The following is a 12,779-nucleotide window of genomic DNA, read 5'->3' as shown; positions in this document are numbered from 1 at the left end:
GAGGTTATACACTAACGCCGATTTCTCCACTTCCGTCATCGGCGACCGTTTTTTCTCTCAATCTCACCCGCCATTTTGATCTTGGCATCAACGGCGTCATGCACATGCACGTTAAATCATGGCTCCAAAACCATCCTCAAGGCCTCGAAGCCCTCGAAACTCAGAATCAGACGAAGCACCTCTCCTCTCCCGCAGCCCCTCCCCTCACTCTTCCCCTCCCCCAAATCGACCCGTATCATGGTCCTCTCTCCCAAACAAAAGCCAACTCGCCGTGATCCTCCTCGCACGTCTCGCAGAACCCCTCAGCGAGCGCTCCCTAGCTTCATATCTATTTTTTCAACTCCAATGGTTCAATCCTGATATTGATCCCTCGGAAATTCCGAAGCGGATGGGTTACATAACAGCTACGTTCGCCGCTGCCCAATGTCTTACGTCTATGTGGTGGGGCAGAGCGGCTGATCATCCGAGGCTGGGGAGGAAGCGGGTTTTGCTTATTGGGCTGGGGGGATCGTCTTTGTCGGCGCTGGGGATGGGGTTTTCGAGATCGCTTGGGATGGCTTTCTTTTTTCGGTTTTGTGCGGGGGCTTTGAATGGGAATATCGGGGTTTTAAGAACCATGGTTTCTGAAATTGTTCCTGAGAAACGGTAAGTCGAGAGAAGTCTTGGGGATAATTATTCACTGACTCTGTTCATCAAGACACAAAACAAGAGCTTTCCTCCTACTGCCGATGTGCTTCAACGTTGGCGTCATTATTGGACCTCTCCTGACAGGTTTCATGGCTGATCCCGTTCATATGCTCCCTGGAATCTTTGGTCCAGGTTCTCTCTTTGGTGGAGAGAAGGGCGTGCAATGGCTCGAGAAATTCCCTTACGCGCTGCCAAATCTCTTCTGCTTCTCAATCCTGATGTCAGCCTTTTTTCTAGTCATTCTTGGCCTTGATGAAACGCACTCGCAGCTTCGGCATCGCCCTGATCCTGGACGTAGACTTGGAAGGCTTCTTCTACGAATCATTCTCCGCCGAAAGAAGGATGAGCATCTTTACAGCTCTATCAACACTGAGGAGCTGATGGATCATGATGCCGATCAAGAATCTGGGGAAAGTTCCAGACCAGCTAAAGCGTACAGCAAGACTCGTCCTCCGTTCCGAGATGTGTTGACCAAGAACGTCTGTCTTAATATGCTACAGCGCTTCCTACAGTCAATTCACGTATCGGCGTTCAACTCCATCCTTTTCAGTCTTCTACCCACGCCTAAAGCAGACTCTACAGATTTCCATCTACCCTTCCGCTTCACCGGTGGTCTAGGTCTATCAAGTGAGAGGATGGGTTTAGCCAACACAATCATCGGGACGATCGGCATCCCGCTTCAACTCTTCATATACCCCAGACTCATCGGCAAACTCGGCGTTAAAGCTTCATACAGTGCCTTTTTACCACTAAGCATCATCGCATACTTCCTTCTGCCATACCTGGTTCTGTTGCCGGATAATACCGCTCTCGTGTGGACTTGTCTATCTGCAGTTCTGAGTCTGCAGGTATTATCTCGGACATTTGTGAATCCTGCTACTATGATGCTTGTCAACGATTCAGCGCCGAGTCCGAATTTGTTAGGCACGGTTCATGGGTTGGCATCGAGTATTTCGAGTGCTGCTCGGATCATGGGACCTACGGTTGGTGGAACGTTGCTTGGATGGGGTCTTGCCCATAATCTTGTTGGGCTGCCTTTATGGGTCTTGACGATTTTGGCATCGGCAAATTGGGTTATTTTGTGGTGGATTGAGGATGTGAATATGTCTGAATGAGTTTTAGATCTAGATAAATCCACGAGGTTCAGCTGACTCTTAGTACGGTCGGTAGGTCTTGTTCTGTATTCAGTGACTTTTTTCAAGACTGTCCCTATGTCTTCGTAATCCCAGAGCACGGGTTTCTTGTAGACTTTTAGTAATTATCCCCCGCATGCTATTCATCTTCGCCCCTCAGCTTGATGCACCCAAGTTCTCGGCTGCGTATAAGCTTTCCCAAAGTGTACAACCAACCAGAAGCGGCATGCCATGATGAGTTAATGTCACAGATGCTCAATGGAGGGTTTTCCAGCAAGCGCCTAGACCAGTTGTCGGAGCAATTGCTCTTTTGAGCCCATCTCGAAGCCACTCATGAACGAAGGCAGTGTCTTCATCGCATGCTCTCGCCTTCAGGCATCCGAATCCTCATCACTATCCTCCTCCACGACAAGATCAATGACCAAAGCCGCTTTATCATTCAACTTATCAAGCTGAAACCCCGCCGCAAGCGCATTAGTCGCATCATGTATACAGCCCGCAACATCAAGTCCAATATCATGCTCTTTGAGCGCAAGACAAATCGCCCTAAAATGCTCATGATGCGCATCCTCATCGTCGCCTGCGTCAAAGATGAGCACAGCGTTGCGGTGGATAAGACAGAAATCGTCTTGCACACCGGGATATTTCTTGATGGCAGCTAGTTTTGCTGGCGTGCAGGATGAGCTGGCGACGAGGCGTGTGAAGATGCCAGCGTTGAGAAGGGCGTTGACGGATGAGGGTGATTTTGGGTTGAAGATTATTACATTAGGAGGGAGCGCTGGTGTTTCTGGGGGAGGGTTTTGTGTCGTCATTGTGAAGGTTTAGTTCAATGAATTGGAGATAGAGAGAAATTGGCGATGAGCCTCTTGTCGTGCAGGAAAAATGAATGAGAGCAAATTTGGTTAAGGCATGATGAGTCATCCTGTTCAGGGTAGGTTAATCGCACAGCAGTGTCTCACTATCTGACCATCAATGGCATGGGATGATCAGTAGGGAGCACCATATACGCCAATTAGCTTTCAAAATTTAGAAGACGGATACATATCGTAACAATGATGCCTGTTTGCAAGGGATGTGTAGAGGAGTGTACATCAACAGTAGGCTGGCCCTGATCCTTTTCTGATCTCATCCTATCAATTGGTACGAGCCATCTGATTCAAGAATCCACTCAGTCTTACCGCTGACGATCAACCCCGCATTATGAAGACCATTTCTTACAATCAAATGCTATTTCAAGAGTCGAGCATACTTTTGGCTATGAAATAGGTTCTAAACGCGTTGCGACAATATTCAACGGCCTTTGTTTAATGATTCACTTGATAGTGTAGTAACTCGACCACAGAGAGCATGTCTAACGAAAACTCAAGACTATGTTGTTTCTGCCGTAAGCTGGAGCCGGTAGACCAGCCCTGTCCCTCGATCCAGACTCAGTCTACTCAGGCCTTCCCCAGCGGTATAAACAATACTACGAAGCCATGGACCAGAGGTGACGAGGACTTGCTGGAGCAGCTCCGCCAGCACCCAAGCGAACTCTGTCAACGATGTGCCGAATTTGACATCATTCGCGCCTTCAACGAAGCAATTCCTCTAGATGAGAGCCAGAGAGGCAACCTAGAGAAGGCTCAATATATCCAACACGCTGAAAGACAGGAACCATATAGACTGCGCTTCGGTCTTTTGTCACAGTTTCACATGAAGCCTTCTTGCCCGCTATGTCGGTTGCTCTATCGACTCATTCCCAGACCGCCGCCAGAGCATGATACTACAGTTCTCACGCTTATCCCTTACCGATGGCATATTCGACAGGATCACTGGGAAGGTGTCCCAGAAGATGACAAGCGAATGTTTGCAATTTGGTTCGGTCTTTCAACGCCTGGTCTCGATATGTCTGGACCGAGTTTCTTCAATGCGGGACAGCAGTTGAGAGTTGCTATGATGACTGGCGAAGCCATTGCCCTACACCCAAACTCATCTTCAGAGGAGTTTTATAATGCCAGGGTTATTGACGGGATGATTGATGTTGATCTCATTAAGAAAGGTCTTGAGCATTGCCAGAGGTATCATTCGGAGAAGTGTAATGCCGAGTTTGACAAAGGTCTGCTCATTACGAAAATGCTTGATGTTGAGACTCGAAGGGTCGTTGATTGTCCTGATAATTGTGATTATCTGGCGCTTAGTTACGTCTGGGGCGGTATTCATCCCGCCGATGGGGCTTTAGAGGCTGGGATACTTCCTCAGACGATTGAGGATGCTATCACTTTGACCAAGAAGCTTGGGAAGCGATACCTCTGGGTAAGTGGTCTCGGTAGCTCTTTGAACCACTACTAACTGTGCAGGTTGACGCACTCTGTATCGATCAAACCCCCAACCCAACACCCGAGCAAGCAGCGAGTAAAGCCAAGCAAATTCAGCTCATGCACTTGATCTACTACTGCGCTACAATAACCATCTTTGCCGTCGCAGGTCCGCGCTCCGACTACGGCATTCCTGGAATCTCAAAGCCACGCGTGGGGTCCACACGAGAGCGCATCAACGGAAAAGATCTAGTAGTCGTTCCCCCGCAGATCATGTCAGAGATCAAGTCTTCTGTTTGGCAAACTAGAGCATGGACGTGGCAAGAGGATGTCCTGTCTACGAGAAAGTTGTACTTGACGGAGACGCAGTGGATACTTCAGTGTAATGAGACGCTGGGGCCGAGTGATTTTGCGGAGGCGCATGATACGGCTGTGGATCTTACTTGGACCACGGTTTCTGGGGGGAAGATGAAGGCTGGCTACGTCGAGGTAAGTCGGGACAGTACTGTTGAGACTTTTGAAGCTGACAATTGCAAACAGGCTACAAACACCGAGTTCCTGGATCGAACTTCCTCGATGTTCATATCAGCTGTGACGACATATACCTCGCGGTCTCTTACTAACGACGGTGATTCTCTGAACGCCTTTCAAGGTGGCCTCGCACGCTTCGGAAAACCAGTATACCCTCAAGGCTTCGAATGGGGAATGCCACTGAAAGAATTTCCGCAATCATTAGCTTGGATACATGATCATACAGTCAAGCCAACACGCAGAGCTGCATTTCCAAGCTGGAGTTGGGCCGGTTGGGGTGGAACTGTGCAGTATCCCACTGACCTTACCGAAACAGCTGCTGAGAACGGCGATCTCATCCCACGGATGGTTAGTATTGACGATAAGATAGTTACGCTGGAAGGATGGACTGTAACACTTATCATTCGGACTGAACCGTTCAGTGAGGTGGTTGTACCCGGTACCGATCAGGCGATTGGATGCGTTACGGAGAGGAATTTTAAGCATAATATGACTTTGCCAACGGGGAAGTATCGGTGTTTGGTAGCGGCGAGACTGAAGAAAGAAGTATTGAGGAATGGATTAGTGAACCAGTTGGTGTTCTTGGTGGTTTTGAGGGGCGATAAGGATGTTGAGGTTGAAGAGAGGCAGACGGCTATTACAGTGAGCAGGCTTGCTATTGAAGGGAAGGATTTTATGGAGTTTGGGCCAAAGAAGACAGTGATTAAGATGAAGTAGAACTAGGGCTCTTGTTGAGGTGTAAAATAAAGATTCTTGATCGATTTGTAAATGCAATAAGTCCTCCAGTTTATGTGTATCTATCTTTTTCATTACATCGTGTAAATCATCGTTCATTCTTCATTCCAAAGCACTCAACCATCTCGACAGATCCTTCGCTCCATCCGCAGTCCTAAACTTATGCCCATCATCCCACGGCGCCACCTCGGCCGGCTTGACAATATGCGCCAACTGCAAATGCGCAACCGCCATCATCGACGACGCCGATATCCTCACCCCCGAACTCAACGACACCGACGTCAACAGATCAATCTCATGTTTTCGCACCGTATCAGACGTCGTATCCTTCTCCTGGTCAAAAATAGCCCGCCAGTGCCCCGTTCTCGCAAGTTGAGACCGGATATCTTGCTCCTCTTCGTACACTGCTTCTTCGAGGGTACTGTTGCTGAACGCGGAGGAGGATTCTTGTATGCCGCGGATTTTGCAGAACCATTCGATTTTGGAACCGATGACTTCTATGCCGAATACTAAGGTAGCGATGAAGACGGATGCGCGCTTCTCGTTCTTTTTTATGCTCTGCATGCCTTGGATGGCGAGGACGCGGCCGTAGTGGCCTGCTTGATCCCATGACTGGAGGCTGATGGTTCCGGATTCGAGGCGGGGGCAGGATGTTATGCTGTCGTACGGAATGGTGCCGCTGTCGAGAGTGACGAGGACTTCGTAGCTGCCGTAGCCGTGGAAGTCAGGCTGGTATGAGGCACGCTCTCGACTCCCAGCAATGAACATGTTTTCTTCTCGGAGTTTGGTAGATCCCGTGAGTACCGGTACTGGACAGGGCGGTGTTCTATTGCGAGTGCAGCGGTCCTTTCCAGGTAAGCGATTTAGAAGCAGTGCGACTTGTTGGTTCTCTGAGTCTCGTCTGGCGTTGAGAAGAACGAGCCATTGCTCGACTGATTCGGTGATGGTGTTCATGATAGGTAGTCTGATTGATAGACCGGCATTCGTCATGGTATATGTTTTTGCTTCGTGGACGGGCCATTCGGTGTAGATGCTTGAGTCGACAAAGGTCTTTGGTGATGGGGAGAGGATACTAGCCCAGTCGTGAGGAACGTATCGCTCGTCCCAGGCCCAACAGAAGAGTGTTTGGTCATTCGAGACACGAATAATCTCTTCTTGTAGTCGGATGAACGCACGCATTCCTTCGCCATAGATGATTTGCATGTTGATGTCAAAGATACCCAGCATGCAGTAAGCGATATCCTCGACTCTTTCAGTCTCTCGTTTGGATAACCAAGACATGCGCTCACCAATACTGGCTTTGTAAAAGGTACAGTCGAGATATTGCTGATCAATCTTGGTAACAAAGGAAATCGTATTGGCAAGCGTCTTTCTCGTCCCAATCGTCGTCCAATCATTCGCAAAAAACACCACCGACGTAGGAGCCAAAAGCTCAGGCAGCGTCCACCCTCTAGTAAACCACCTCGACTGTCTAAACTGCACCATTGGGTCAAAAGCGCCCGTATCAATGGGCGCCACATCACTCAGATAGACATAACAAACCGACGCATTCTTGTACCAGGAGAACATGGCATTCAGCGCCTCAGAGACCTCTGAACTGCTGCTCTTGTCGATACAGTTGGTGTCGCACCAGAGATACATGAGGCCATCCTTTCTCGCCTGCTCGCAGACGCGGCGAATCTTCTGGTGGCCCTTCTTGAGCTTCATGAGCTCGAGGTTGCCCTGCCAGTCTTGGTACGTGGCCTCGTCGGGACCCCATGTGTGTGATAAAATGGCATATTCGGGAGGCTGGCCGTAGAATTCCTCTAGCTGGAAGGTTTTGGTGTGTATGAGACGCATTCTTCTGGCGGGGCATTGAAGTACAGGGTATAGGTGAGAGAAAATGAGAGAGGTGATGGGTTTGAGGGGAGAAGTGAGGAGACTTGTAGGGGCTTGAAATAGGTATCCATACCGATTAATGGGTTCTGGCGGTGAAGCCCCACTGGTGGAATCGCGATGATGTGGCATGCATATTGGGGATGGTACACGATGCTAGATTTGCTGGCAAGTAGCAAAACTCTGAGCTTGTTGTCATGAGTCAGAGTTTAATATCCTTGGATTAAGTGGTATAATTGATGCCCAAGTGGATTTGCCAGCGAAGGATGTATCGGCGATGGCACCGCCTTTTGTGGTGTTGTATGATATGATGCGATGCCCTGGTCTTGGCGGATGTACTGGCGATCCGTGTTCCTGCAAGACACTTGATCGAGGAGGATGTTGCGGGTATGCATGTCGCAGATTATGCAGGTGCAGCAAAGACACGATGCGGACATGGACAAGGTGTTTGCTGCTCCACTGATCATTCGTGGCACGATGTCTATCTTGAGCGCTGTTCGTCTGGCATGGGCTAACTCAACAGTAAGATAATCTGAAAATTGCGAAAGAATTGACGCGAAGGAACATTTTGTCGCTGTAGCACTGGATGTTACGGTTTGCAGCCTAATGTGACACGGTCACACAGACGGTGCAATTGAGCGGGCGTTGAGGTGAAACAGCCCAATGGCGGTGGCCGGCAGCCTGAAGTTAGTAATCACTGGCAACTCAAGTTTCTTGTGTGAATTATTACCCAGGTACTCCGTAGACAGCGCTATAATGGGGTATTTTATAAAAATAATAAAAGCCATTGATATATAAATATGATTTAATTTTTCTTACATACTTAAGTTAATCAAGTTTATAGTATTTTTTATATTCAAGCTTTTTATAAAAATTATAATTAATAAGTATTTAAAGGCTTTTGATTATTTAAATTTAATAAATAATAAATTAGAAATAATAATAATATCTAAAAGAGAGTAGTTATATTAAATCCTTATAAATAGTTTAATGACTTATAGCCTTTCTCTCAAATAGCAGTATATACTAAACTCCAAAATGTACATAAGGAACCCAAAGCTGCTTCGGTCGATTCAGCACAGCCCTTGGCTTAAACGGCCATTCTGTATCTCTTGAATAGTGTTCCCCGTCTATCTGCTGATGTCTCAACTCTCGTACAGCTTCGTGGAGGCCCTGACAGACTGCCCGATCCGTCATTCCATCCCGCCTCAGAGTTTCATACAGAATTCGAGCTATGTCAGCAGATTCCTTATCAGCAACCGACCAGAGCGTGCCCACAGAGTGACGAAAGCCAGCCAGCTGGAAAGCACTAACAAGGTGGATGCCCTCATCAAGTAGTGTGCTCTTCTCATTAGAGCTTGTGGAACAAGCAGAGAGATAGGCTAGGAAAGGCGGACTTTTCTGAAGCTTCAAGTCCCGGACATCGGATACAGTTAAGCGATCGCTTTGCCAATCCTCCAGGAGTAAACAGCTTTTTGAGGGGTCCTGTGAATCCGATTCTCCATGCCCAGCAAAATGAAACAGAAAGCACTGACGAATGTGATCCAAAATAATCTTCTTTGTGCGTTCTGTGCGTTTTGGCGTAGTAGGGGCTAGGTTGAGTGATGGGCAAAGGCTGGAGAGGGCATTTACTTCCGTTTCAGCCGATGGAAGACTGATCTGTTCCGGGGTTTCGCGCATAGCGACGAGGAGTGCTTGGTTATCAGCCCTCTCTTTGCTTGCGGGTTGAATGCGAAGTTGTCTACCGTGTCTCAGAGCCTGTACTGATACAGCGTAAGAGCTCATGACCCTATCCAAAACCGTTTGTGTCGAGCCGCGCTGATGTATGCCTGCTGCATGTAACGGAAGCTGGCATAGCTCTCCTGTAGGAACCCACCATACTCGAGGCCAGTTCCCATCTGATACTGGGCCAGTAAATCCAAGCTCCTCTAAACAAGGGGAGCAAACAACTGTCCAAAGCCACTCTAGTAGTGGTCGTATGTCATAGGAGTCAGAATGAAACGAGCGTCTCAGCTCAGCGACCCGCCTTTGGGTCTCTGGTATTGTAAGATCAGGTAGACGCAACCATTTAATCTGATGAGATTCTATCAGGAATGCGTCAGACGTGTGAACGTTCATATTAATAACAATAATTGGGTCTGGATTCGCAGCGGCCTTAAGGTCTTCTGCCGTCATTGGCAAGAGAAAAGATTCAAACCCTGGTTTTGAGCGGATAACATCAATGAGTTTGGTGAACTCAATATCCGCTTCGCGACGTCGTTTAACATGCGACTCCCATTGCTCGGGCTGGAGAACTTTCATAGGACCGTACGATTCCGTTGCATTAGCAACAGAGTCCAATGTATCTGTCAGCGAACTGAATCGATCTGCAAGGTCGGGGTGTTTATCTTTCAGATCTGAGGTATCGACTCGCATATTCATAAGAATATTGGTGATAATACTGCGACCAGATTCAAGAAGTCCCAATGCTGACTCAGGTTTCTCTCCTGACCGTAAGGCATAGTACGCCGCAGCCGAGGCTAGCCTCGCGATGCTTGTAAGTATGCTTTGTTTGTCGCTATTTGGCAATGATCGGGGACATAATCGTGGAATGAGTTCAATGGCCTCTCGGAGTAAATCACAGCTTTCTCGCATGTTTTCCCTTGAGCGAGCTTCGGCCGCGTCGCCGACAGCTCTCATCCGAAGATGAAGAGGGGCAGCCTGGCAATTCCAGCATTCCATCAGATCCGAAAGCATAAGTCTTATATCATCTTCCGATCTCGTCCTCTTGTATTTGTCTATGCGCGCTTCAGCCATTACAAGAAGGGTATCGACGCGACGAGGGTGACCGGGAGGGATGAGCGTTAACGCCTTTCCTAGTAATTGAGTAGCAAGGTCAACATCTTGGATAGTGCCGCCTTCTTGACGCGCTCGGTATAATATTTTGGAACCGAGCGAGTGCCAGTATGCGCCCTGGTGAACGGAATCGGGGCCGCTAGACCTAGCTGTTCCTATAGCAAGTGTCATACTGCGATCAAGATCTGCTTTTGACTGTATTTGCACATATCTCCGTAGTAGAATGTTGCTCAGAGTATTCATCCATTGAACTTCTGCCCCATAGCTCCCTGTTCGAGGCTCTAGACTTATTGCTGTTTCGAGTGCTTGAGTCGCAAGGTCAACGTCCTCCGTTTCCCAGGTCCTAACGTATCTTTCGGCGAGGAACCCACCAAGCCTGTTGAGATAGGTGCCTTCCCGGGGTTGCAGGTCAGTTGCTGTTTTGGCAAGGTCGATAGCCTGATTGAGGTCGCCAAGTTCCCCAATTCGCTTATATCGATCGTGTAGCATAACCGAAAGGCTGCTATAATGAAAGCTAGATTGCCATTCGTCTTCGTTGTCTTTAGATTTAAGACAGCTTATAGCCAGTTTGATAGCCTGTTCCAGGTCTTCATCACACCCAGTTGCCTCAGACCGATCTCTGAGTAAATTAGCTAAGAGGATCTTGTATGCAGAGTTACCAGAAGCAGATTCAAGGGCCATCTTGGCAAGACTGATCCCACGGTCAAGGTCAGGCAATGATCCTGTGAGGGTGAACCGCTTCCCAAGCCACTCGCCCAAATGACTTCTCAAAACGGCCTCAGCAGGGTGTATGTTGACCGCTCGGTCTAGAAGATCTATAGAACGATCAAGGTCGGTAGCATCACCCTTTTTCAGGTATCTGGAGTGCAGGAGATGGGCTAATATTTCGATGTACCAGGGTAGGTCAGAGTGAGCGTTGTCTGTCAAATCCAGCAGCCTCGTCATGACACCAATCGCGTCTTCAAGATCGAGGTCGCTTCCATTCTTCTGTGATCTCTGTATAAGGCAGTGACTGAGTATAAATCGAAAGTCAAAATGGTCAGACTCTGGCTCTGGGTCATTCTCTAGATTTTCTTTCAAGACATGGATAGCATCGTTTAGGTCATCCTCGGAGCCCGTCTTTCTAGATCTTCTCGCGAGTTGCTCTCCCAGAAAGCTCATTCGATGGGCGAGCTGTGTACTGTCTTCTCTGGTGGCTCGGATAGAGTCTCGACACAAGTCTATGGCGTGATCAAGAAGGACAGGCTTGTCCCTCTCGGCGAAGCCTTTCAGCGTGTGGTGGGCAAGGTTGAAGAGGAGTTCGTCTTCCCTGATATGGCCCCGCATATCGTAAACTGCCTCATCCATGTACTTTTGTGCGCGCTTGGAGTCCTGTTCTTCCCCTGTTGCGATGTACTTCTCCATGAGTAAGTGATAAAATGACTCTGCGATATCGACCCAAAACATGTATTTTTTTGGTATAGTCTCTAAAAGAGCTCGAGTAGCGTCGATGGCACACTGCAAGTGATCGAGGTCTTTCTCCTTTGAGTAAACGTCGTAGAACAGCATGATCAACTCACGACTCTCAATAAGCTTCGTCCAGAGAGCTTCGAGTTCACTGTGCATGTGTTAGCTACTTGTAGGAAGCAAAAATTCAAACCCCGAAGGCTTAATTAGTAAGCTACATATGTGCTCACTCACTGCATGCGATCTTTAGCAAGAGAATGAATAGCTGCCCTTCGACTTTGCTCGTGTACATCGTTTGATGGCTTGTTTGACCAAACTCGGCTGAAATTCTCCGCTGCTTTTGCAAATGGTGGATGCCCAAACTTCTGCACCAATAGTAAGGACGTAAAGATGTAAAGCTCGATTTGGTAATCGCTGACCGGTTCTTGGATGGATAGGGCAAAAGACACAAGCTCTCTTCCACGAAGCTCCGTGAGCAGTGAGTAAGTCTCTTCTTCAATCGTGAAATTCTCCATGGTTGGTCGGCGTAGGTAATGGCCTCGTAACGTTTGGAAATATCTTTGTCGGCGAATGTTCCGAAGGTTTTTTTTTTTTTTTTTTTTTTGAATCGAAGCTAGGTCTAGGCCTATACGTTGTTATGTAGATGTGTTATTTGCAATTGATACTTGTGGCTGAGAGCTTATTTCGGCGGACAGAACTGAGCTTATAAGCTATTGCCGTCACACAGTTCCGGCAGGCCTAGAAATAATCAGGCTTTGACTTTATACCTGCTGAGAGAAGGAATTTGGCGGACCACACTGCCCTGCCGAGCCTGTTTGGTACGCCTCGTGGAACGGCATTTGCCTTACAGGACCTTATACTACGTTGCGATGTCATGTGGCGTACAAATGTGCATCTTTGAATAATCGTATTTGGCGATTCTACACCGCCACCGCCCTGTGTCACAGCTTCTGCATAAATGTCAGTCTCAGCCGGAATGCCACGTCAACCTGACGACCCTTACTGACCGATGTCCCCACAATCTTACTGTGGCATTTTCAGAGCCTGGTCTCCATCCCGCCGCCAATCTTCAGATATAAGAGAGCAACAAGCGGGTTAGGAAAAACATATGCACGGATCTCTGCAAAGCACTCCGAAGCGTTTTGATTCTATTGATACATATGTCATAAAAATAAATTTTTTATCAGACCACCGTCCCTCGTGCTGTCCTGTTGATCTTTCAACCCCTCTTACTCTTGCTTTT

At 48.1% G+C, this 12,779-nt stretch overlaps 5 protein-coding genes across 5 annotated transcripts; 2 read left to right on the top strand and 3 right to left on the bottom strand.

Annotated features, from left to right (window-relative positions):
• Positions 1-47: 47 nt before the first annotated feature.
• Positions 48-1,877, top strand: FVEG_17317 (hypothetical protein). Its single transcript, XM_018906573.1, has 2 exons — positions 48-645; positions 698-1,877. The coding sequence occupies exons 1-2, from the start codon at positions 119-121 to the stop codon at positions 1,800-1,802; spliced, it is 1,632 nt and encodes a 543-aa protein (XP_018760628.1). The 5' UTR covers positions 48-118; the 3' UTR covers positions 1,803-1,877.
• On the bottom strand, positions 1,759-2,687 carry FVEG_17318 (hypothetical protein). Its single transcript, XM_018906574.1, has one exon. It carries the CDS (start codon positions 2,630-2,632, stop codon positions 2,192-2,194), a length of 441 nt encoding a protein of 146 aa, XP_018760629.1. The 5' UTR covers positions 2,633-2,687; the 3' UTR covers positions 1,759-2,191.
• A 480-nt stretch (positions 2,688-3,167) lies between these two features.
• Positions 3,168-5,419, top strand: FVEG_17319 (hypothetical protein; the record flags this gene model as incomplete). The annotated part of the gene is made up of 3 exons (XM_018906575.1): positions 3,168-4,112; positions 4,157-4,603; positions 4,655-5,419. 3 exons carry the CDS (start codon positions 3,168-3,170, stop codon positions 5,360-5,362), a joined length of 2,100 nt encoding a protein of 699 aa, XP_018760630.1. The 3' UTR covers positions 5,363-5,419.
• On the bottom strand, positions 5,382-7,236 carry FVEG_12655 (hypothetical protein). The gene has a single exon (XM_018902004.1). It carries the CDS (start codon positions 7,217-7,219, stop codon positions 5,483-5,485), a length of 1,737 nt encoding a protein of 578 aa, XP_018760631.1. The 5' UTR covers positions 7,220-7,236; the 3' UTR covers positions 5,382-5,482.
• Positions 7,237-8,281: 1,045 nt separating this feature from the next.
• Positions 8,282-12,051, bottom strand: FVEG_12656 (hypothetical protein; the record flags this gene model as incomplete). The annotated part of the gene is made up of 2 exons (XM_018902005.1): positions 8,282-11,687; positions 11,771-12,051. The coding sequence occupies 2 exons, from the start codon at positions 12,049-12,051 to the stop codon at positions 8,282-8,284; spliced, it is 3,687 nt and encodes a 1,228-aa protein (XP_018760632.1).
• Between the last annotated feature and the right edge of the window lie 728 nt (positions 12,052-12,779).

Source organism: Fusarium verticillioides, chromosome 3 (assembly GCF_000149555.1).
Source record: "Fusarium verticillioides 7600 chromosome 3, whole genome shotgun sequence".
Lineage (NCBI taxonomy): Eukaryota > Fungi > Ascomycota > Sordariomycetes > Hypocreales > Nectriaceae > Fusarium > Fusarium verticillioides.
This window is presented reverse-complemented; position numbering and strand designations above follow the sequence as displayed.

Bases quoted from the DNA above. Each gene is read 5' to 3' on its own strand.
- FVEG_17318 (XM_018906574.1), bottom strand. From the start codon at position 2,632: ATGACGACACAAAACCCTCCCCCAGAAACACCAGCGCTCCCTCCTAAT.
- FVEG_12655 (XM_018902004.1), bottom strand. From the start codon at position 7,219: ATGCGTCTCATACACACCAAAACCTTCCAGCTAGAGGAATTCTACGGC.
- FVEG_17317 (XM_018906573.1), top strand. From the start codon at position 119: ATGGCTCCAAAACCATCCTCAAGGCCTCGAAGCCCTCGAAACTCAGAA. The intron at 646-697 runs GTAAGTCGAGAG...CTGTTCATCAAG, and splicing joins GAAATTGTTCCTGAGAAACG to ACACAAAACAAGAGCTTTCC.